Genomic DNA, 23,226 nt, shown 5'->3' with positions numbered 1-23,226 from the left:
CAAGTTAAAAAAAGATTCTGTTCTATTCAAATTAATCCATTTTATTTACTTGGCCGATTATTCATCCCCTTTCTATTTTTTCCCCCTCCAGTTTGAGTTGCTCATTATTTCGATATATTCTCTCCCTCTTCAATCAGGATCAGTGAATAAAAAATATAAAAAAGAAACAGACTTTAAGTGGAAACTTAAGAGAACGGACTTGCCATCAGCACCCATTTTATTCTCCCCAATTATCTCCAGGGAGACATTTAAAAAGTACTTGGAGAGCCGTAATCTACAGGGCTACGGACCTAGTGCTGGAAGGTGGGATTAGGATGGGCAGCTCTTTTTTCGACCGACACGGACACGATGGGCCGAATGGCCTCCTTCTGTGTTGTAATGTTTCTATGATTCTAGGTGCTGACCACTCTGATAGCGCAGTTAATGCAGGGTAGAGGCTGTTCCAGACAGCATTTGTAATGTTGGAACTGTTTGAAGCTCAGAGACCACTGTGAGCCAAAAGGATAAAAGACCAGTAGAGAAACTGCAAATATTTTACACACGCGCACGCACTCACACACAAACAATATTGTACACTCCAGACAGAATCAAATTCAAAATCACATGTCCTTTCATTACCACTGCAAATATTTTCTGAAAATGGTTAGTGAAGGGAAATTCACTTTTTATTACAAGGTGGAGCCAGCGATTGAAATGAACAAGTTAATCAACTTTTGTACTATCTGTTCAAGTCACCACATTCTCTTTTAATATGTTCTATAAGCATAGGGCACCTTTCATGGCATTTGTACACGAAAAGAAAACTCCTTAAAAAGGTCTCTCAAAGGCTAGTGTCAAAGCATGGAAACACTCAATATAGTGCTAAATAAGTTCAGGGTTAGACAAATGGCAACACTTATAGAATGGCTACAGCGTGGAAGGCGGCCATTCGGTCCATCGAGCCCATGCCGACTTTCAGCTAATCCTACTCCCTCGCCCTTTCCCCGTAGCCCTGCAATTTTATTATCTTCAGACTCCTTTTTGAAAGATAAGATTGAGTCTGCCTCCACCACACTCTCAGGCAGCGCATTCCAGATCCTAACCACTCGCTGCGTAAACAAGTTTTTTCTTACATCGCCTTTGGTTCTTTTGCCAATCACCTTAAATCTGTGTCCTCGGGTTCTCGACCCTTCCGCCAATGGGAACAGTTTCTCTCGATCTACTCTGTCCACACCCCTCATGATTTTGAACACCTCGATCAAATCTCCTCTCAAACTTCTCTGCTCCAAGGAGAACAATCCCAGTTTCTCCAGTTTATCCACGTAACTGAAGTCCCACTTATTCGAAATGAATTGAAGATTGAAGTAAGAAGATGAAAGTAGAAAAACTTGCATTTGTTACAGGAAAGTGAATCCAATGCTCAAAAGCCGAATGGAAAATCTGTTCCCTCATTCACAACTTCTTTCCTTCAAAGCCAGAAAATTAAGGACATATCAGGATTTAAAAATTTTTTTAAGTGCAAAAGCAAAGTTCCCATCAGAAATTTACAGGCCTTCCATATTGAACCTGCTAGAATTGTCCAATATTCTTTCAACTATTTTGATTGTCAAAAATTTTGGTTTCCCATCTATTGTTATTACCAGATCTGGGTTTCCATGGCAATGGACAACTGTCACATCTACTCCCAAACCCTACCATTCCCCTTGGTTACAGCTGTTGGCTGGAAGAAAGATTTGCATTTGTATAGCACCTTTCACGAGCAAGGGACATCCCAATGCGCTTTACAGCCAATGAAGTACTTTTGGAATGTAGTCACTGTTGTAATGTGGGTAACTCGGCAGCCAATTTGCACACAGCAAGCTCCCACAAACAGCAATGTGATAATGCCCAGATAAGCTGGTTTTGTTATGTTGATTGAAGGATAAATATTGACCAGGGCACCGGTGATAACTTCACTGCTAGTCTTAGAAATAGTGCCATGGGATCTTTTACCTGCACCTGAGAGAGCAGATGGGACCTTAGTTTAACGTCTCATCAAAAAAGCACCTCCGACACTGCAGCACTCCCTCGGCACTGCATTGCAGTGTCAGCTGAAGCAGGTGCAAAATTCACAAGAAACCCCCCCCCACCCCCCCACCTCCCCTCCCTGTGTTTGGGCTCATTCGAAAGGAAATTCAATTTGGGACTATCTACCGAAAAGTTTGGAACTCTAAAGTGCTTATGAAAGAAACTACGAACTTTAATAGAATTTTGGATTTTAAAAGACAAACTCAAGGTTGTGGGTGGACCCAAGGAACTAGCAGGAGACAGTCTAATTAGGTGAACCTACCTGGGTGTGAGGACTAAGTTAACCTGACTGGAAGAATGAGTATTCGAAAATCCTTCCCCCCCCACAAGAGTCATTTACATCACAAAATTATCCAGAGGTAGCTACCCATCAACATGGGTCTGGACAACCATTTCAGCATATACATCACAAAGAGGCCCAATCCAGCCTGTATGCGAAAGACTAAGCACAAAAGGACATTGCAATTACCAAACTAATATTTCCATCAGGAAACAGTTTTCAAACATCAACTCACCCAAAACATATCAACTTTTAACGAGCCCGATAAAATATTACAAAGAAGAACCAAGCCCGCCAAAATTATACAAAGGATTTTGAACAGATTTGGCGCCAAGATTAGAACACTGAAATCGTATAACTGGTCTCCTGTTTCAACAGAGGGTAGGCCATACTACACCAGGTGCTTTACTGCGAGTATGTCATCACAACAAGGAGAGAAACCAACGCGACAGTTGTAAACTAACTTCTCCAGCCTCGAAGTCCTGAAGTCCTGAAGGAAGAACATCACCATCGTGGCAGCGACCGACCACAGTCAACGTGGTATCAAGGGAAAAACAACTGCGATCTACCGTTAACTATCAAAAGGATTGGTAAGCGTAGTCCCTGCCTGTCCTGGAGTCTAACCTAGCTAGAGAATTAGGTATTGGGAGGTGGGAGGTATAATTTACTGTAACCCCCTTTGAATGTGTTCTTTATTAGAGTGATTTTAAGTTTGACCTTGTACCTTTCCTTGTACTGTCCTTTATTGGAGTGATTGTAAGTTTGGCCTTGTATTTTCTTACTCGTGTAATAAGCTTGTATTACCTTGACTGTAATAAAAACAAAGTTCTTTTGCATCAAACCAGTGTCCTTTGCACTTTTGTCACATCCCTCAAATAAATCCAGAGTATAGAACCCAAGGGAGTGGGAGCGATTCTAACCGCTCAAGTTGGTCAGAAGGGAATCTGACCACCTCATAGAGACCACCCCCTTACACAGCCTAGATTTATGTGCTCAAGACCCTGGAGTGGGACTTGAACCCACAACCTTCTGCACATTGAGCCACAGGGGACCCATGATAATAGTACATTTATGAAGTCCCACATGACAGGTGACCTCAGACTAGAAGAGGGACCACACAAGATAGGTTCTATTCTATATGTTTAGAATACCACTAGTCACATCCCACCAATTGAATTACATCCCCATTAGTCCTACTCTCTATCTCCCACCTCCTAGCCAATACCCTGCCATGTCAATAGTTTGCCACCAATTCCATCCGAACTCATTTTTGCCAACAATCTCTTGCATGGAACCTAATCGCAGGCCTTCTGGAAGTCCATTTAAATGACATCACAGACACTCTCTTATCCACCAAGTTAGTGACCTCCCCAAAAAATTCAGCTAGGCTAGTTAGACATGACTTGTTCTTTACAAATCCTCTCCCTGATCAGTTCATATTTGTCCAAGTATTCAGTTACTCTGTCCCTACAACAGACATTAAGGGAGAAAAATTGGGAGGCTCAACATTCGCGAGGTGCGAGACATAGCGGCAGATGCAGAAATCATGCCTCTCGCGTGAAATTAGGGTTACCGCACCCGAAAGAAAGTGGAACTCTTTATTTTGCGCTCCACTTCCTTTCTGGGGTGGTAGCAGGGCAGACGCGTCAGGAGCACGGCACAGCGCTACGCACTGGACCACTTAGCGCTACCGGGCAGGAGGGGCTCTTCTCTGAATTAAAGGGAAGGGCACAAGCTGCAAACGCTGCATTATAAAAAGGGCCCTACCTGGACCACTGGGGAGCGGGGCTGCCATGCCAACAGGGACCTACCACAAAAAAAGAGAGCTTTTTTTCCCCCCAAAAGCACAACACCTCCCCTTTAATCGTCCGGCGAGTGGCCGGCCGCCCGGCACGCATGCCCTAAAACTGCTGCTGTCATCGCCCGGCGTATCGTCAGGGGGCGATACCCAATTTAGGGTCTGGGGCGCTAATGGGGTGCTGCGCACGGTGGTGATGTTGTTATGTCATCGTCGGCGCAACGGAGCGGGTCACTACAGGTTACCGCTGCCGCTAAGCCCCCGCAAAATTTGACGGGAATTGTCAGTGGTGCCGTGCCGTGCCCGATTGCAATGTCGGGGTGCTAATCGGAGGCGCAAACAACCCGAATTGCTAGGCCTAAGAATAATAGGTCCATAATCTCCTGGTTTCTCTCTCCCATCCTGCTTGAATAATGGAGTGACATTGGCAATTTTTCAATCCAAGGGGCAATTCCTGAATGAAGCCTGCTTTGGAAGAGAATGACTAAAGCTTCTGCAATCACTTACACGAAACCTGAGAGATTCTATGCTGTGTAACACAGCTCAACATCTTTTACACTGAAAAGGGTTAGTTTCCAGAAATACAAGCATCATGCACAACTTAGCAGGAATCCATAAACCTGCCACTTTGCTTCAGCAAACACAAATGTCTGCATGTTTCCAGAATACTTTGATGTCAAGGTGCAGCACAATTCAACAATGGAGTACTTTTTTTCAGTTTCAGGAGATTGGCGTGGTACTAATGAAATTTGCATATCCCCTCGATTCCAATCTGTAATTGAGTAAGCTCTTAATAGTGAAACGTGGCAACCAACTTTGTTATAGAACTATACCAGTCATGTTACTTATCAGAGTAATTTATCAAAATCATAGCAGACGAAAGTAAAATGGTAGCATTCAGGCGGTAAAGGGAAAGATAGGGGATTGGTCTAGAGTGAATAAAGGCACTGTATTCGGATCTCATCAAAATGAAGATTTCCAGCACCGTTATATAAGCTGAATTACAGTTGTGCCGAGTAGCAGCACAATAGAGAAATATTGGCCCAGATATTGCTGGAATGGGGAAACGTTTTGCCCTGCAAGTGCGAGCTGATAACGGGGCAGCGAGGGCAACAGGGCATCCGGCTGAACGACAGGACAGACAGTCTACCTCCTCAACCAATGAGATTTAAGGATTGAGAAAGAAAGAGAGAAGGGAATAGCACGAATTAGAGTCAAATCAAGTACAGAAAGAGAAGAGGGAAAGAAAAATTGGATTGAAAGAGAGACAGAAAGGAAAAGTAATTAAAAAAATTTAAATTTTAAATAAAAAAAAAATCTCAAACTACAATTTACTACAAGTAGGACAGAGACGCCACAGCTTAATTGTTCCCTTTCTGGACTGCAGAGGTTGATTGGCATTGCGGGAACATGTGGAAGAGAGCAAAAAGCTTTTCAAAATCTTTCCCCAGTAAATTGACTGTGAAGGCTAGAGTCAACAATAAGCCAGACTGGACATGGACTAAGTGTGTCAGCTGTGGCTCAGTGGGTAGCACACTCGCCTCTGAGTCAGAAGGTTGTGGGTTCAAGTCCCCACTCCAGGGACTTCCGCACATAAATCCAGGCTGACACTCCCGTGCAGTGCCGAGGAAGTCCTGCATTGTCGGAGGTGCTGTCTTTCGGATGAGAAGTTAAACCGAGACTCTTGGTGGATGTAAAAGATCCCATGGCACTATTTTGAAGAAGCGCAGGGGAGTTATCCCCAGTGTTCTGGTCAACATCGTTTTTCTTTCTTAATCAACATAACAAAAAAGCCAGATTATCAGGCCATTATGACATTGCTGTTTGTGGGAGCTTGCTGTGCACAAGTTGGCTGCCACGTTTCCCACATTACAACAACAACTTGTATTTATACAACAGTGACTACACTCCAAAAGTACTTCATTGGCTGTTGAGACGTCCGGTGGTTCTGAAAGGCGTTATATAAATCCAAGTCCTTCTTTCTTGCTTACAAAAGCAATTTGCCTGGCTGGAAATGGACGAACAGCACCTTGCCTGGTTAAGTGACCTTTACTCATCCCGGGGTAATTGTAACTTTGGACAATGCTGTAAAATGGGAGATTTCAAAATAGCTGCCCATTATACGCCACGCCAATTTTCCTTTCCTTTGAAGTCAACATAAATGTGATAATGGGTTACTTTAGGGAGAAAGATCGCTGAGCCAATATAGATAACCTGAACTGAACAGTAAAGAACCAGACACAGGAAAAATACTGCGGTTACTGGATGTCTGAAATAAAAACAGAAAATGCTGGAAATACTCAGCGGGTCAGACAGCATCGGTGGAAAGAGAAACAGAGTTAACGTTTCAGGTTGATGACTCTTGATCAGAATTGGAAAAAAATCTGAGAAGTAACAGGTTTTACGCAAGTGCAGGGGGATGGGGGTAAAGAGCAAAAGGGAAGGTCTGTGATAGGGTGGAAGGCAGGAGAGATTAAAAGATAAAAGGTATGATGGTACAAAGCAAAAGAAGATGGTAATAGGACAAGTAAAGAAACAAAAGATGAGTCTAGATAGGGTGTAAATGGGAATGGCAGAAACATCAACAGCGGTCATGTGAAGAAATAGGGGCAAGATTATGGTCTGAAATTGTTGAACTCGATGTTGAGTCCAGAAGGCTGTAAAGTGCCTAAATGAAAAATGAGGTGCTGTTCCTCGAGTTTGTAAGAAGCAGAGGACAGAGAGGTCAGAATGGGAGTGGAGCGAGGAATTAAAGTGACAGGTGACTGGAAGTTCGGGGTCAAGCTTAAGACTGAACGAAGGTGTTCTGCAAAGCGGTCACTCAATCTGCGTTTGGTCTCTCCAATGTAGAGGACACCATTTATTAAAGTAAAGTACCAGAACTGTGCCATGCCAAACGATTAATGCAACATGATCATTCGAAAACAAAGTGTACAGTACAGCTGGAGCCCAAGGGTAAAATTCAAAAGGAATAGGCAACACTGCAAGTACTGGCGGCTATGGGTTGCAATGGCTTCACTTATCATCAACCTTGATATTCTCAGGAAAACAAGTGGCAAGGGACTGATGCGCACTCCTAGAAATTATACTGCTATGTTCCTGTTTCCAAGTTTGCTAAAATTTGGAGTGAAGATTCTTCAAAATTTAGGCCACTGTCTCTAAACCTCCTGGGCCATGAAGAAATCACAGTATTTAGACACCCACCAGGACGGTTAACTAGAAAACCTCTCAGGTTCCGTAACACACTTGCCCTATGTTGCATTTATTTCCAGGAGGAACAAGGGCAAGAAGCAGGAAAGAGATGATATTCTGACCAAGCAAATTGAGCTTCAGCTGGAGCAGTGAGAAGTTACTCTATATGGCTCAGAACGTGTGCCAATATGGCCCAGAATGGCTGCTAATACGGCCCAGAATGGATGCCAATACTGCCCAGAATGGATGCCAATATGGCCCAGAATGGCTGCTAATACGGCCCAGAATGGGTGCCAATACTGGCCAGAATGTGTGTGCTAATATGACCCAGAATGGGTGCCAATACTGCCCAGAATGGATGCCAATACTGCCCAGAAAGGGTGCCAATACAGCCCAGAATGGGTGCCAATACGGCCCAGAATGGGTGCCAATACGGCCCAGAATGGGTGCCAATACGGCCCAGAATGGGTACCAATACAGCCCAGAACATGTGCCAATACGGCCCAGAACGGGTGCCAATACGGCCCAGAACGGGTGCCAATACGGCCCAGAACGGGTGCCAATACGGCCCAGAACGGGTGCCAATACGGCCCAGAACGGGTGCCAATACGGCCCAGAACGGGTGCCAATACGGCCCAGAATGGGTGCCAATACAGACCAGAATGGGTGCCAATACGGCCCAGAATGGGTGCCAATACGGCCCAGAATGGGTACCAATACAGCCCAGAACATGTGCCAATACGGCCCAGAACGGGTGCCAATACGGCCCAGAACGGGTGCCAATACGGCCCAGAATGTGAGACAATACTGCCCAGAATGGGTACCAATACAGCCCAGAACATGTGCCAATACGGCCCAGAACGGGTGCCAATACGGCCCAGAACGGGTGCCAATACGGCCCAGAACGGGTGCCAATACGGCCCAGAACGGGTGCCAATACGGCCCAGAATGGGTGCCAATACGGCCCAGAATGGGTGCCAAAGCTGCCCAAGAGCCAGCAGGCAGGAGGCATACATAAAGTACCCCAATAGCAACTTTTTCCATTTCCTTCAAGTGCCTGGTCTTTGTGTAAAACATTTACAGCAACATAACCACGGTAATGTTTTCAGATTTTCGGTGGGTAGAAAGAGGAAGGAAAAAAACCTCGATCCCATCATTGCACGGTACGTGTTAGTGCTGGAATGTGTTACACCAGGGACTTGCATTAGATCTCGGTCTACGTGTCTGCCCTTCAAACTGAAACTCGATCCACAGCATTTTTTGGTTATACAATGACCATAATACACAGGACTGCACAATGTTTGTGTACATACTTCGCATACCATCTCTTCAGTTACTGTAATGTTTTGCAAATGTCTGCATTCAAAAAAAAAAGTGACGGAGAAGATCTCTAAATACCGTAAAAAGTTAAACAGAATTCCATTTGCTTAGTCAAAAAATGCAAATATCTGGTTTCCTTTTTTAAATTGACAATAAAATAACAGCTAGTGGCATTTTCTGGCATCGACCAGCAGAGCAAGGATTAGACTATGTGTCTCGGGTGAAGACAAGTCGCTGTGCAGAATTTATGGGCTATTTCTGTACCAACAGATTCCAAATCTAGATGTTTACAGGTCAAAGATATTACACAACTACATCTTGTATCAAGCAGACAATGGAGAGAACGAGGAAGCTGCACTCTCACTATGCACGGTGACATTGTATCTGAAGATTTCCTGATTACTTCTAGCATTAACACCCATTTGGTGGAAAATACCAACCGAGGAAATCCCACTCCTGATGTCACAATGCAAAGTGCCCAGCGGTGTTTCTCCTCGTGCAATGTTACTTTTCTTTTACCAATTTCACCACAAGCAGAGAACGAAGCCAGACAAGCTGTTTGTTCATAGCCATTGAGACGAGACAACATTTACCGAGTGAGGCAGGAGAGGGTACGAACATAAGAATTAAGAGCAGGAGTAGGCCTTTCGGCTCCTCGAGCCTGCTCTGCCATTCAATGAGATCATGGTTGATCTTCCAGCTCAACTCTACTTTCCTGCACTATCTCCATATCCCTTAATATTCAAAAATCTATCGATCTCTGTCTTGAATATACTCAAACGACTGAGCCTCCACAGCCCTCTGGGCAGAGAATTCCAAAGATTCACAACCCTCCGAGTGAAGAAACATAGAAACATAGAAAATAGGTGCAGGAGTAGGCCATTCGGCCCTTCTAGCCTGCACCGCCATTCAATGAGTTCATGGCTGAACATGCAACTTCAGTACCCCATTCCTGCTTTCTCACCATACCCCTTGATTCCCCAACTAGTAAGGACTTCATCTAACTCCTTTTTGAATATATTTAGTGAATTGGCCTCAACAACTTTCTGTGGTAGAGAATTCCACAGGTTCACCACTCTCTGGGTGAAGAAATTCCTCCTCATCTTGGTCCTAAATGGCTTCCCCCTTATCCTTAGACTGTGTCCCCTGGTTCTGGACTTCCCCAACATTGGGAACATTCTTCCTGCATCTAACCTGTCTAACCCCGTCAGAATTTTAAACGTTTCTATGAGGTCCCCTCTCATTCTTCTGAACTCCAGTGAATACAAGCCCAGTTGATCCAGTCTTTCTTGATAGGTCAGTTCCGCCATCCCGGGAATCAGTCTGGTGAACCTTCGCTGCACTCCCTCAATAGCAAGAATGTCCTTCCTCAGGTTAGGAGACCAAAACTGTACACAATACTACAGGTGTGGCCTCACCAAGGCCCTGTACAATTGTAGCAACACCTCCCTGCCCTTGTATTCAAATCCCCTCGCTATGAAGGCCAACATGCCATTTGCTTTCTTAACCGCCTGCTGTACCTGCATGCCAACCTTCAATGACTGATGTACCATGACACCCAGGTCTCTTTGCACCTCCCCTTTTCCTAATCTGTCACCATTCAGATAATAGTCTGTCTCTCTGTTTTTACCACCAAAGTGGATAACCTCACATTTATCCACATTATACTTCATCTGCCATGCATTTGCCCACTCACCTAACCTATCCAAGTCGCTCTGCAGCCTCATAGAATCCTCCTTGCAGCTCACACTGCCACCCAACTTAGTGTCATCCGCAAATTTGGAGATACTACATTTAATCCCCTCGTCTAAATCATTAATGTACAGTGTAAACAGCTGGGGCCCCAGCACAGAACCTTGCGGTACCCCACTAGTCACTGCCTGCCATTCTGAAAAGTCCCCATTTACTCCTACTCTTTGCTTCCTGTCTGACAACCAGTTCTCAATCCATGTCAGCACACTACCCCCAATCCCATGTGCTTTAACTTTGCACATTAATCTCTTGTGTGGGACCTTGTCGAAACTTCTCCTCACCTCAGTCTTAAATGGCCGACCCCTTATTCTGAGACTGTGACCCCTGGTTCTAGACTCCCCAGGCAGGGGAAACATTGTGGCCTTTGGTTGTTCTGCCAATCACCTTAAATCTGTGTCCTCTGGTTCTCGACCCTTCCGCCAATGGGAACAGTTGCTCTCTATCTGCTTTGTCTAGATCCCTCATGATTTTGAAACTCGATGAAGTAAAGAATTGGCTTTAAAAACATTGATAATGCAAGATAAAAAAATACCATTGAAAGGTGTCGTTAAAAAGTTTAAAAATGAATAAATACAGGCGTTGCAAGACGTGCCTGTATCTGTTGGCGGTCTGGCTGTGAGACTGAGATTTATGAGGCAGAATCTGCTCGAGGAAATAAAAGAAATAGGGAAGAGAGGAGTGCAAGGAAAAGAAAGCAAGAAAGGCCGAAAAGTAAATCAAAAACATCTTGCATCAATATTTAGAGAAAGAGAGAGAGAGAGCGTACAAGTTGGAACTAGTGACTGGCCTCTAGTGATTGATTCATCCCAGGCTAATCTTGGACATTACTTCAGAATTTGCACTTGTCAAAACACTGAAGTAGGCTTGTGTGTTTCAATAGGATTAAGTGGATTAAAATAAGCAAGATAATTGCTTGTTTCACCATACAAGGCAAGAGGGGGGGGGGGGGGGGGGGTGGAGGGCACATGGTCTACGCTACACTGTTACAAGCTATTTCTTATTTAAAAATGAAATATACCACAGCACCTTCCAACCATTTTATTTTGAACTAGACTATTTAAAAATACTGAACCAAAACGTGTATAATCTTTGCTTGAAGTTGTGCTCAAGGCAAGGATAGTCTACCAAACTAGTTTGGATTAACTTTGGTCGCTCAGGTGGAGCAGACTAAAAGACTGTTGGTGTGGAATGTCAAACTCGTGAAGTATGGGTTTTAGATATGCTGCAACCAACACCCCCCCCCACCCCACCCCCTCGCACGAGCTAAACCGTTTCTTACACACAGCAAGAATGGCGAAGAATGTGAGTCTTTTATTAAAAAGAATCTCACCCTGAACAAAACACCTTCCCCATTCCCTGTAGAGACATTCCCTTGTTAAATAGATGGCAACTCAGGAGGTGAAGAATCCTACATATTTGCCAATCCACTAGCTTTCCCCATAAGTCTCGACATCATCACAATGAGCTGCTACAGACATCTTAAAACTGTACTCATTCATGTCCCCCCCTTAGCAAAAGAAAAGAAAGACTTGTATTTATATAGCGCCTTTCACAACCACCGGACATCTCAAGGTGCTTCACAGCCAATGAAGTACTTTTTGAAGTGTAGTCACTGTGCTGGGACCACTGTTGTTCACAATTTATATTAACAATTTAGACTTTGGAATCAAAAACACAACTTCTAAATTGCAGATGACACCGAATTGGGGGCGAGTCACTATTGAGGAGGGCTGCAATAAATTACAGGAGGACATTAATAAACTTGCAGAATGGGCATATAATTGGCAAATGAAGTTCAACACAGATAAATGTGAAGTATTACATTTTGGTAGGGAGAATAGAGAGGTCACTTATTACTTGGAGGGTGAGAGTCTAGATGGGGTAGAGGAACAAAGGGATCTCGGAGTACAAATACACAAATCACTAAAAGTTGTGACACAGGTTAGCAAGGCCATAGAAAAGCAAACCAAGCACTCGGGTTTATTTCTAGAGATATAGAATTGAAAAGTAGGGAAATTATGCTAAACCTTGTTGAATCTTGTTTAGACTACTCTTAAGAGTACTGCGTACAGTTCTGGTCGCCATATTATAAAAAGGATATAGAGGCACTGGAGAGGGTGCAGAGAAGATTTACAAGGATGATACCAGAAATGCAAGGGTATACATATCAGGAAAGGATGAACAGGCTGGGTCTCTTTTCTCTTGAAAAACCAAGGCTGAGGGGTGACCTAATAGAGGTCTTTAAAATGATGAAAGGTTTTGATCGAGTGGATAGAGAGAGAATGTTTCCACTTGTGGGGAAGAGCATAACTAGAGACCATCAATGGTCACCAAGAAATCCAATAGGGAATTCAGAAGAAACTTCTTTACCAAAAGAGTGGCGAGAATGTGGAACTCGCTACCACAGGGAATGGTTGAAGTGAATAGTATCGATGCATTTAAGGGAAGACTGGACAAGCATATGAGGGAGAAGGGAATATAGGGTTGTGCTGATAGATTTAGATGAGGAAAGGCGGGAGGAGGCTCGAGTGGAGCATAAACGCCGGCATTGACTGGTTGGGCCGAATGGCCTGTTTCCCTATGTAATCCTTAATGTAGGGAGAGTTAGTGTCCAAAAGAAGTGTTCCTTTTCCAGACAGACATCCTTTACTTTGAACACAAGAGCTTGCCTCCCAAAAGTAATCAAATTTAAACACTTTCCAAGAGCTTCACACACAAACTTAGCTCTGTATTAGATTCTCTGCTTTTCTGATCATACCCAGCCCTCTAGCCCTGACTATCAAGATGCTTTCAAAATGGGACAATTATGTTAAATGTCATTTTGAACTGACAGTATTATTGCAGTACTAATGGTTGAGGACTGAGGCTATGCCTATTCAAAGTACTGGAGATTCAGACATTGCCCGTGGCACTGATAATTGTCAGTTTGTAATATTTAGCAATAGACATTCACAGAAAACATCTGGAAATTATGTACTAACCTGATTATTCAGGGTTAAATGGTTCCCACAAATTTTATCGAATTCAGTTAAAATACTTTGTTCATGACAAGGCAGGTCATACGAACATGAACTTTTTACAAACAAGAGAAACTGTTAGGCCAATGAAAAATCCATCCCTTTCTAAAAATGAAATTTAGGAAGCAGCAGACTTAATTCTGGGACCTTCTAGGTCTGTTTAGCACAGGCCAGCCAACACTGCGATATGTGTGTGCACTAGGTCTGTGCAGCAGAGCTGGTCTCCAGTCGTCTTGGTTAACCCTTGCCACTGGACCAAGACCAAGCTCTGTCGAGCCCGTGTGGTGGCTGGTGTGCAACGGCCACCCCACGTTAAAAAAATCCACGCACAGGCATCTTCCACCCTTCAATATGCAGTTTTCAGACCTGGAATATTAGGGCCTTCATTGGAACACCTGTGAAATAATTGACCTCATCCCTTTTTGGAGTGGAATCAAGTCATCCTCGATTCAAGGGACTGCCTAAGAAGACACACTTTCAGGAAATTCTGCCCTCTTGAACATCCCTCATTATAACTGCTCAACCATCAGTGGTCGTGCCTTCAGCTGTTTGGGCCCTAAGCTCTGGAACTCCCTCCCAAAACCTCTCTTTCCTCCTTTGAGACGCTCCTTAAAACCTACCTCTTCAACTAAGCTTTTGGTCATAAGAACATAAGAAATAGGAGCAGGAGTCGGCCATTTGGCCCCTCGAGCCTGCTCCGCCATTCATCATCATCATAGGCAGTCCCTCGAAATCGAGGAAGACTTGCTTCCACTCTAAAAAAGTGAGTTTTCAGGTGACTGTACAGTCCAATACGGGAATTACAGTCTCTGTCACAGGTGGGACAGACAGTGGTTGAAGGAAAGGGTGGGTGGGGAGTTTGGTTTGCCGCACGCTCCTTCCGCTGCCTGCGCTTGATTTCTGCATGCTCTCGGCGATGAGACTCGAGGTGCTCAGCGCCCTCCCGGATGCTCTTCCTTCACTAAGGGCGGTTTTTGGCCTGGGACTCCCAGATGTCGGTGAGGATGTTGCATTTTTATCAAGGAGGCTTTGAGGGTGTCCTTGAAACGTTTCCTCTGACCACTTGGGGCTCGCTTGTGTAGGAGTTCCGAGTAGAGCGCTTGCTTCGGGAGTCTTGTGTCGAGCATGCGGACAATGTGGCCCGCCCAGCGGAGCTGGTCGCGTGTGGTCAGTGCTTCGATGCTGGCCTGATCAAGAACACTGACGTTGATGCGTCTATCCTCCCAGGTGATATCCCGCCATTCAATAAGATCATGGTTGATCTGATCATCTGGTCATCTGCCTTAGATTCTTCTTTTGTGGCTTGCCGTCAAATTTATCTGCTTTGTCTTGTAACACTGCTGTTGAAGCGCCTTGGGATGTCTTACTAGTTAAAGGCGCTATATAAATAAAAGTTATTATTAATAAAAGCTTTGAAGCATTGCAACCATCTGAATAGGAACAGTGAGCACAAGGTAGAAGCAACTCAGCTAAGTTTCAGCACAATAATTCCTTTGTGGCATAAACTGCTTTGTGGTTTTACAGTATCTGAATGCATCATCTAATAAAAATGACTTTTGAGCTCGGGTTAGGCACAAAAATAGTCCCAGGACGGAACAGATAAACAGCATGCCAGAACATCTTCTATTGAATTCTGATGCATAGGAAATTCTTGGGGAAAAAAAAAATCAGCCAATCTTCCATCTGCTTCTGTATGATCTCATGCATTCTTCCTTCCAATGCACTGTTCACCACTTATGGTGAATCAGTTTACTACCAATATTTAGGACCTTTTTAGAAAATGCTCTTCCTCTGATCAAGAATTGAAGTATGTCTGTAACCAGCACTAATTCTATATTAGTCACCACTTAGTTTTTAAACAGAGCATTCAAACACAGAAACAGGCCATTCAGCCCAGCTGGTCTATGCCGGTGTTTATGCTCCACACGAGCCTCTTCCTACCAACATCAGTTTGGTACTGTTTACATCGCATACCTAACCCGAGGGGACCGATAGCGTAAATGAGAAATCTCAATTAAAAGAGGTCACATGTGAATGTAAGAAATGTGGGAGAATGTTTGGGCTCACCCATTAGTGTGCTGTAAAAAAAAAAAATGAATTGAGCAATTTACGAACATACGAAAAATACGAACAATGACGGACAGGTAAAAACCTTCTGGTCCATTGAGCCTGTCCCACACAATTGCGATACCTTGTGTGTCACAACATATACACTCCACCCCACCCAAACCATGTACTCTCCGGGGAGAGGTAAAATAAAAAGAGAGAGATAGAAAACCCACGTCAATTTGGGGGGAAAAAAATCTGGGAAATTCCTCTCCGACCCATCTAGGTGATCAAAACCAGTCCAGGAGATCACTCTGGCCATTCAATTCCCTGCAGTATCTACCTTCTGCAAGAGGTGATCTCCGCCCCAACCAGAAACAAATCCGGCTTTTGCTTGAAGGAATTCAGTGAGTCTGCATCCACCACATGAAACGACAGCTTGTTCCAGAGGTCCATTATTCTCTGGGAAAAGAACCACCTTCTGACATCTAACCTAGACCTTGCCTTAAACAACTTAAATTTTATAAAATGGAAAGAGGTTAGACCCGTTTAAAGGAGTCACTGGCAAGCAGTTCTTGTGGGTGCGATGTGAATCTGTTTTCTAGTAGTTGCCTCACTGTTAACAGTGACAGGTCTGGAGCTTGGAGAGGCACTTACCAGTAAGATATTGAAAAAACCACTGAGGACATCATCTTTCTTCACATATAGGGTGTTCCATGCAACCCACAACTTTCCTTTTAGTTGGGATACAAAATGGCTGGGTGAGATCAGAAGATTCATGGACCAAAACTGGCTGTAGAACCTTTGTACAGTCTTCAGCGTTTGCTGCTTCTTCATCTGCACAACATTTGAGACGTCATTGAGGTTGGCAACAATATCACTGAAGACAATTTGAAAGTTCTTGCGAAGACCAGGAGCTGCAGACTGCACAACAAAAACACAGAGAGCCATTTCTTAATAAATAGACTAAAGTGGCTGAATCATCTGAAATCTCTCCTCAATTCGCCATTGATTTGGCCAAAACCAGGCTCCGTGTTTCTTCCCCAATCTTCTCCTCTCATTTCCCGACTGTTGTTCAGATAGTTTCATGAGCACCTTCTGCTTACCATGCTCAAGTGATATGCGATTCAAATACTTGCAGGCAAGGTAACTCTGGGAGGCATCTCAATCACATAGGATTACAAGCCATTCGGCCCAACCAGTCCATGCCAGTGTTTATGCTCCACTCGAGCCTCCTCCCGTCTTTCCTCATCTAAATCTATCAACATAACCCTCTATTCCCTTCTCTCTCATATGCTTGTCTAGCCACCTCTTAAATGCATCTATGCTATTTGCATCAACCACTCCCTGTGGTAGCGAGTTCCACATTCTCACTACTCTCTGGGTAACGAAGTTTCTTCTGAATTCCCTGTTGGATTTCTTGGTGACTACCTTGTATTGATGGCCTCTAGTTATGCTCTTCCCCACAAGTGGAAACATTCTCTCTGCATATCAAAACCTTTCATAATTTTAAAGACCTCGAATAGGTCACCCCTCAGCCTTCTTTTTTCGAGAGAAAAGAGACCCAGCCTGTTCATCCTTTCCTGATACGTATACCCTCGCATTTCTGGTATCATCCTTGTAAATCTTCTCTGCACCCTCTCCAGCACCTCTATCTCCTTTTTATAATATGGTGACCTCTTGAGTTCATGGTGACTTTCATACAAAGCTTTGGCTCATGAATGGGAATCCTGTCTAGATTTTCCCCCCGCCCAAGTCCAGTCCACTGAGGCTGGCTGTAGTTTTCCTTCTCCCACCTGTCACATTTGGATCCACAAATGAAACCTGGTCTGTATGGCTCTATAACCACACGAAGCAGTGCATTTCCTCACTGGGCTATCAATTCAAACAGACAAGTTTTGATTCAGCTTAAAAAGTAGTATTAGCATATCAAAGTCAAATGCTCCATATATGTGTCAGCCAGTGGCTCAGTGGGTAACACACCCACCTCTGAGTCAGAAGGTTGTGGGTTTGAGTCCCACTCCAGGGACTTGAGAACATTAATCTAGGTTGATACTCCAGTGCAGTACTGAGGCTGTTGGAGGTGCCGTATTTTGGATGAGACGTTAAAACGAGGCCCCGTCTGCTCTCTCAGGTGGCTGTAAAAGATCCCATGGCACTATTTCGAAGAAGAGCAGGGGCGTTATCCCCATGTCCTGGCCAATACTTATCCCTCAACCAACATAACAAAAACAGATTATCTGGACATTGTCACATTGCTGTTTGTGGGAGCTTGCTGTGCGCCAATTGGCTGCCGCGTTTCCCACATTGCAACAGTGAACACTTGTCAAAAGTACTTAATTTGCTGTAAAGCACTTTGAGATGTCCAGTGGTCATGAAAGGTACTATATAAATGCAAGTCTTTCTTTCTTTCTATATACCACTGATCACAACATTTTATCATCCTAAAACACTTCCTAGTATTTTGCAGTCCCTGGGAAGTAATTTTATTGCACTGTTTGAACTACAGGGTACAACAGTTTGAAGTCCATTGACAGAATGTCACATTTATATCCACCAAATAATTTTGCTGCTTTTGGGAGGTAATCTCTTGTGTTCAAAGTAAAAGATGTCTGCCTGGGAAAGGTACACTTCATGTAATTCCTGTTTTATGTAATCTTGCATGTTAAAATGTTTTCCCGAGTACCCAAAGCTACTTGGATTACAAAAGCAGTAATGCCAACCGCCTTGAAACATCTTTCCCTGTTGCTATGACATTATGCAAATATATACCAATTCAAGTGGGGGCAGGGAAGAAAAGGGTTAAGGAAATTGTCTTTAGGTACCGAATGCAATCTCATTGGCCCCCATTCCTGACCTGAAACAATGAGTATTGGGCACTTGGAAATCTCCAAACAAAGGAAAATGTGGTCTATATATAAAAAAGGAGGAAAGAAAGACTTTAATTTATAAAGCACCTTTCACGACCACCGGACATCTCAAAGCAATTTACAGCTAATAAAGTGTAGTCACTGTTGCAATGTAGGGAATGCGGCAGCCAATTTGCGCACAGCAAGCTTCCACAGAGAGCTATGTGATAATGATCAGATAATCTGTTTTATGTTATGCTGATTGAGGGATAAATATTGGCCAGGTCACTGGGGATAACTCCCCTGCTCTTCTTCAAAACAGTGCCATGGGATCTTTTACATCCACCTGAGAAAGCAGATGGTCCCTCAGTTTAACGGCTCATCCAAAACACGGCACCTCCGACAGTGCAGCACTCCCTCAATGTCAGCCTAGTTTGTTTGTGCTCAAGTCCCTGGAGTGGGACTTGAACCCACAACTTTCTGACTCAGAGGTGAGGGTGCTACCCACTGAGCCACAGCTGACAAAGGAGGAGTCAAAAAATGAAAAAGAAAACACATTTTTATGCAATGCAGATCCTTTTCTTGGATGGGCTTACAGCTCTTTCCCTGGTGTTTCTCCTAGTATTTCCATCAGCATGACAGATTCCTCTTTGTGCCGACAATAAGTTGCAACCATGAAGTGTTTCAATACAAATGATTTTCTTGGAAGCCAGTTTATGGAGGAGACACTTATGGGTTGGCTTGCAAGATCTGTTTTGAAGTCACCTTTTAAGATCCAAGGGCCAATTTTGCAAAAATCATGTTCCTGGGAAGAAGTTAAGCTTGCTCGGACCACATTGGAAAATCGCAGGCACGCTCCCCACGATTTCCAATCCAGTCATTTTAATACACAGAACCATGGGGAGCAATTCTGCTATTTCCAGGCATGTGCCCTCAGTGGGCAAGGCTCCGCGCTGGGATTTACAGTCTTTGTGGTCAAAGTTACCTCCACGATGCCACCCTCCTTTTGCTCTCCTTCCGTGTTGTTAGTATGCCAGCTTAATAACGATCTGATAATCCCCATCTGTACATTTGAATTGCTGCTGGCAATATCCAGGCCCTCCTTGGTCAATGGTCTCTGGAAAAAATAAAGTGTGAAGGGTTCGCGTCATACTTTTGCTCAATTTGCTTTCAAAAATGAAAGATCCCTTTCCTCCAATTAAGCATTAGGAAGTCTGAAGCTACCATCTTTGCCTCCCCCCCATCCCCTGTGCCCCCCGCCCCACAAACTCAGTCCCCTCGCCAACGATTGCCTCCTCTCTCTGGCCACCATCTCAGTCTGAATCAGGCCATTCGCAACCTTGGCGTCAATCTTCCCTTTAATTATTTTTTGGCCCGCGTGACCCCTTCAATGACCATGGGCCATTCAAACTTTCGTGCCTGCACACCCTCTTTCTATTTAAAAGCCAGCTCACTAGCTGCGCGGACCGAAGGAGTACTGCGTGGCTGCGCAGCTTAGCGAGAACGTTACTTGCCGTCCTATTTGACCCCGAGCTTACCTTCCGACCCCATAACATTTCCATCATAAAAAGACTGCTTCATTCCAGCTCCATAACATTGCCCTTTTCCACCCATTGCCGCAGCCCATCTGCTGCCAAAACACTTATTTATGCTTTTGTTACATTCGGCCCCTCGAGTCCGCTCTGCCATTCAATGAGGTCATGGCTGATCTTCTACCTCAACTCCACTTTCCTGCACTGTCTCCATATCTCTTGATATCCAAAAATCTATCATCTCTGTCTTGAATATACTCAATGACTGAGCCTCCACAGCCCTCTGGGGTAGAGAATTCCAGAGATTCACCCCCCACTGAGTGAAGACGTTCCTCCTCATCTCAATCCTAAATGGCCGACTCCTTAATCTGAGACTGTGACCCCTAGTTCTAGACTCCTCAGCCAGAGGAAACATCCTCCCTGCATCTACCCTGTCAAGCCCTGTAAGAGTTTTGTATGTTTCCATGAGATCACCTCTCATTCTTCTAAACTCTAAAGAATATAGGCCCAGTCTGCTCAATCGCTCCTCATAGGACAATCCCCCATCTCCGGAATCAGTCTGGTGAAGCTTTGTTGCACTCCCTCAATGGGAAGTATATCGTTCCTTAGGTAAGGAGACCAAAACTGTACACAATACTCCAGGTGCAGTCTCACCAGGGCCCTGTACAATTGCAGCAAGGTACACTCCCCTGGCTGGCCTCCCATCTTCCCACCCTTCATAATCTGAAGCTCATCCAAAACTCTGCTTCCCATCAAGTCCCATTCATCCATCACCCCTGTGCTCACTGACCTACTTCAGCTCCCGGTTCACCAACGCCTCGATATTAAAATTCTCATCCCGGTGTTCAAATCTCACCATGGACTCGCCTCTCCCTATCTCGGTACCTTCTCTAGCCCAACAACCCTCCGAGAACTCTGCGTTCCTCCAACTCTGGCCTCTGGATCCTCACATCCCTTGCCTCATCATTGGCGGTAGTGCATTCAAACACTTAGGCGCTAAATTCTGGAATTCCCTCCCTAAACATCACCATCTCTAATATGAATAGAAAAAGGTCAATGTATGGGTCCTTGCAGACAGCAACATTCCCTTCAAAACAAGATTACAGTTAGCACTGTTGTTGATTTTACTATTCCACAAGGACTTCCAGGAAACCCCTATTTTGTTCAATGAGCAATCCACACCGTGCAAGTTGCACGTACTACATTCAAATGCGTGCTCAGTCCCACATCCCTCGCTGCTCTGCCACAATCTTGGTATCTCGCCATCAGATTGTTGGTTTGTTTTGATAATCTTAACTCAACACATAATAATTGCCTTGTGGTGAGCGTGTAGAGGAAGGAGGGAGCAAGGGTGGGAGGAGGAAAAGCAACCCTTTGTCTCCAATAAATCAGGACACACACACAAGATTCATGTGTTACTGACACAAAATCAATGCAACATTTTAACCCAAATTTCTCGCTGCCCATTCTTCCCTGTCTCCTTGCTCAAAACGTTTTGGGCAATAACTAGATCTTGTCCATTCACAAGTTAAGCTTTGTAATACAGCAGAAGGCATTTGAAATTCTTGAGCCTGGATTTTACCTCCCGAGCGCCCTTAGCATGCACCCCATCAGCCTCCCACCTGAACCCAGCAGGACATGTCATCTGGCTAGTGGGCGGGGGTGGGAGGCAGCCACTGCTGGGGACTGGAAGGAACCAAGTGTTTAGGAGGGGGTCGGGAGGGCAGCGCAATCGGGGGTATGGGCAGGTGGGGCCCCAGAGGACCCGCTGCTCCTCCTGACCCACAAGGAAACAAAAAAGAAAATATTAAAAATTATTTACCTCTCTGGCCTTCTTCTGGCTCCAGAGCCGTTTGTATCATACAATCATAGAACTTTACAGCATGGAAAGAGGCCATTTTGGCCCATCGTGTCCGTGCCGGCCGACAAAGAGCTATTCACCTAATCCCATTTTCCAGCTCTAGGTCCGTAGCCTCGTAGGTTACGGCACTACAAGTGCACATCCAAGTACTTTTTAAATGTGGTGAGGGTTTCTGCCTCTAACACCCTTTCAGGCAGTGAGTTCCAGACCCACACTGCCTTCTGGGTGGAAACATTTCCCCTCAAATTCCCTCTAAAACTCCTACCAATTACTTTAAATCTGTGCCCCCCGGTTGTTGACCCCTCTGCTTGCCACCACGGCTTCCTCGTCCAGGACTTGGGTTAAAATTGCAGTCAGGCCCCGATGATGTCACGGGAACCTGATCGGCACATTGAAAGAAGGACCTCGCTGCCTTTCTGCCAGGTGTCCCCCTCCTGCCTGCTCAAAGTTCACCAGTAGAGATTAGATAAGTTCAATGTTCAGGAAAGGGAAATTTCAGTTACTAGGTCGAGAGAAATTCAACAGTTAAGTCTAGAAAATGAGACAAAGGAATATCACTTTATACTGAGCTATTAACATACCAGACGTGGCGTTTTAATCAACATATCTGGCAGAGGTTCAAAGTTTATATTTTTACACATCATCTCATCTAGCGGGCCTGTACAGTATTTTACTTGGAGCAGTGTACAGGCCAGGGTTCAGATAGCCAAGCCCACATCCCAGATGGTAGAGAAAAAATAATCGGGTCACGCTATTTGTTCCAATCTCGTTTTCCAACCTGCAACAGCACTGAAGCTTTATGCTACAACCTCATGTTTTTCTTCAAGTTACAGAAATTGGCAATAAAATAAGGCCCGAATGGGAGACCAAAGTAGTTTTATACCAACTGTATATTGTGAAAGAGACAGGTAATCTGGTTTCACTACAGCTGAACCCATCACATGGCCTCAAGTATTCTCGTGCCCAATCATTGACTGCAACACGCCTGAAAAAGGGAGATGAACAAGAATATCACTTGGGTATACAGGTGCTATTAATATGATGGGATGCAGTTGATCCAAATAATCCACAAGGCTGCACTTAGAACTGGATTCGAATCGATATTTAGCACAATTCCCAGTTATTTCATGGTTCCCAATGATACATTGAGATTTAATTTTAAAGATCAATGGAGAGTAGTACAACTTCTAATGATTAGTGTTTTAATCGCTCCACCATTGGCGATCGCGCCTTCAGCTGCCTAGGCCCCAAGTTCTGGAATTCCCTCCCTAAACCACTCCGCCTCTCTCTCCTCCTTTAAGACGCTCCTTAAAACCTACCTCTTTGATCAAGCTTTTGGTTACCTTTCCTAATATCTCCTCATGCGGCTGTGTGTCGAATTGTGTTTGATAACACTCCTGTGAAGCAACTTGGGACGTTTTACTACATTAAAAGATGCTATACAACATCTGAAACCCCTCCCCACCCCAAGTTTTAGAAAATGGATCTCAATTAGCTGACTGCAATGCGGAGTATTCAGTGCAGGGAGACAGA

General features: G+C 44.5%; 1 protein-coding gene across 1 annotated transcript in view; it reads right to left on the bottom strand.

The window, feature by feature from the left end:
- LOC139227605 (perilipin-3-like) overlaps positions 1 to 23,226 on the bottom strand; it is a 46,624-nt gene that overhangs the window by 6,258 nt on the left and 17,140 nt on the right. Inside the window, exons 3-4 of the mRNA XM_070858480.1 lie at positions 19,286 to 19,417; positions 16,109 to 16,375 (exon numbers count right to left, since the gene is read on the bottom strand). Of these exons, the coding sequence (XP_070714581.1) occupies positions 16,109 to 16,375; positions 19,286 to 19,417 (399 nt within the window). The remainder of the gene's footprint in view (positions 1 to 16,108; positions 16,376 to 19,285; positions 19,418 to 23,226) is intronic.

This window comes from Pristiophorus japonicus, chromosome 17, assembly GCF_044704955.1.
Source record: "Pristiophorus japonicus isolate sPriJap1 chromosome 17, sPriJap1.hap1, whole genome shotgun sequence".
NCBI classification, from domain to species: Eukaryota; Metazoa; Chordata; class Chondrichthyes; family Pristiophoridae; genus Pristiophorus; species Pristiophorus japonicus.
This window is presented reverse-complemented; position numbering and strand designations above follow the sequence as displayed.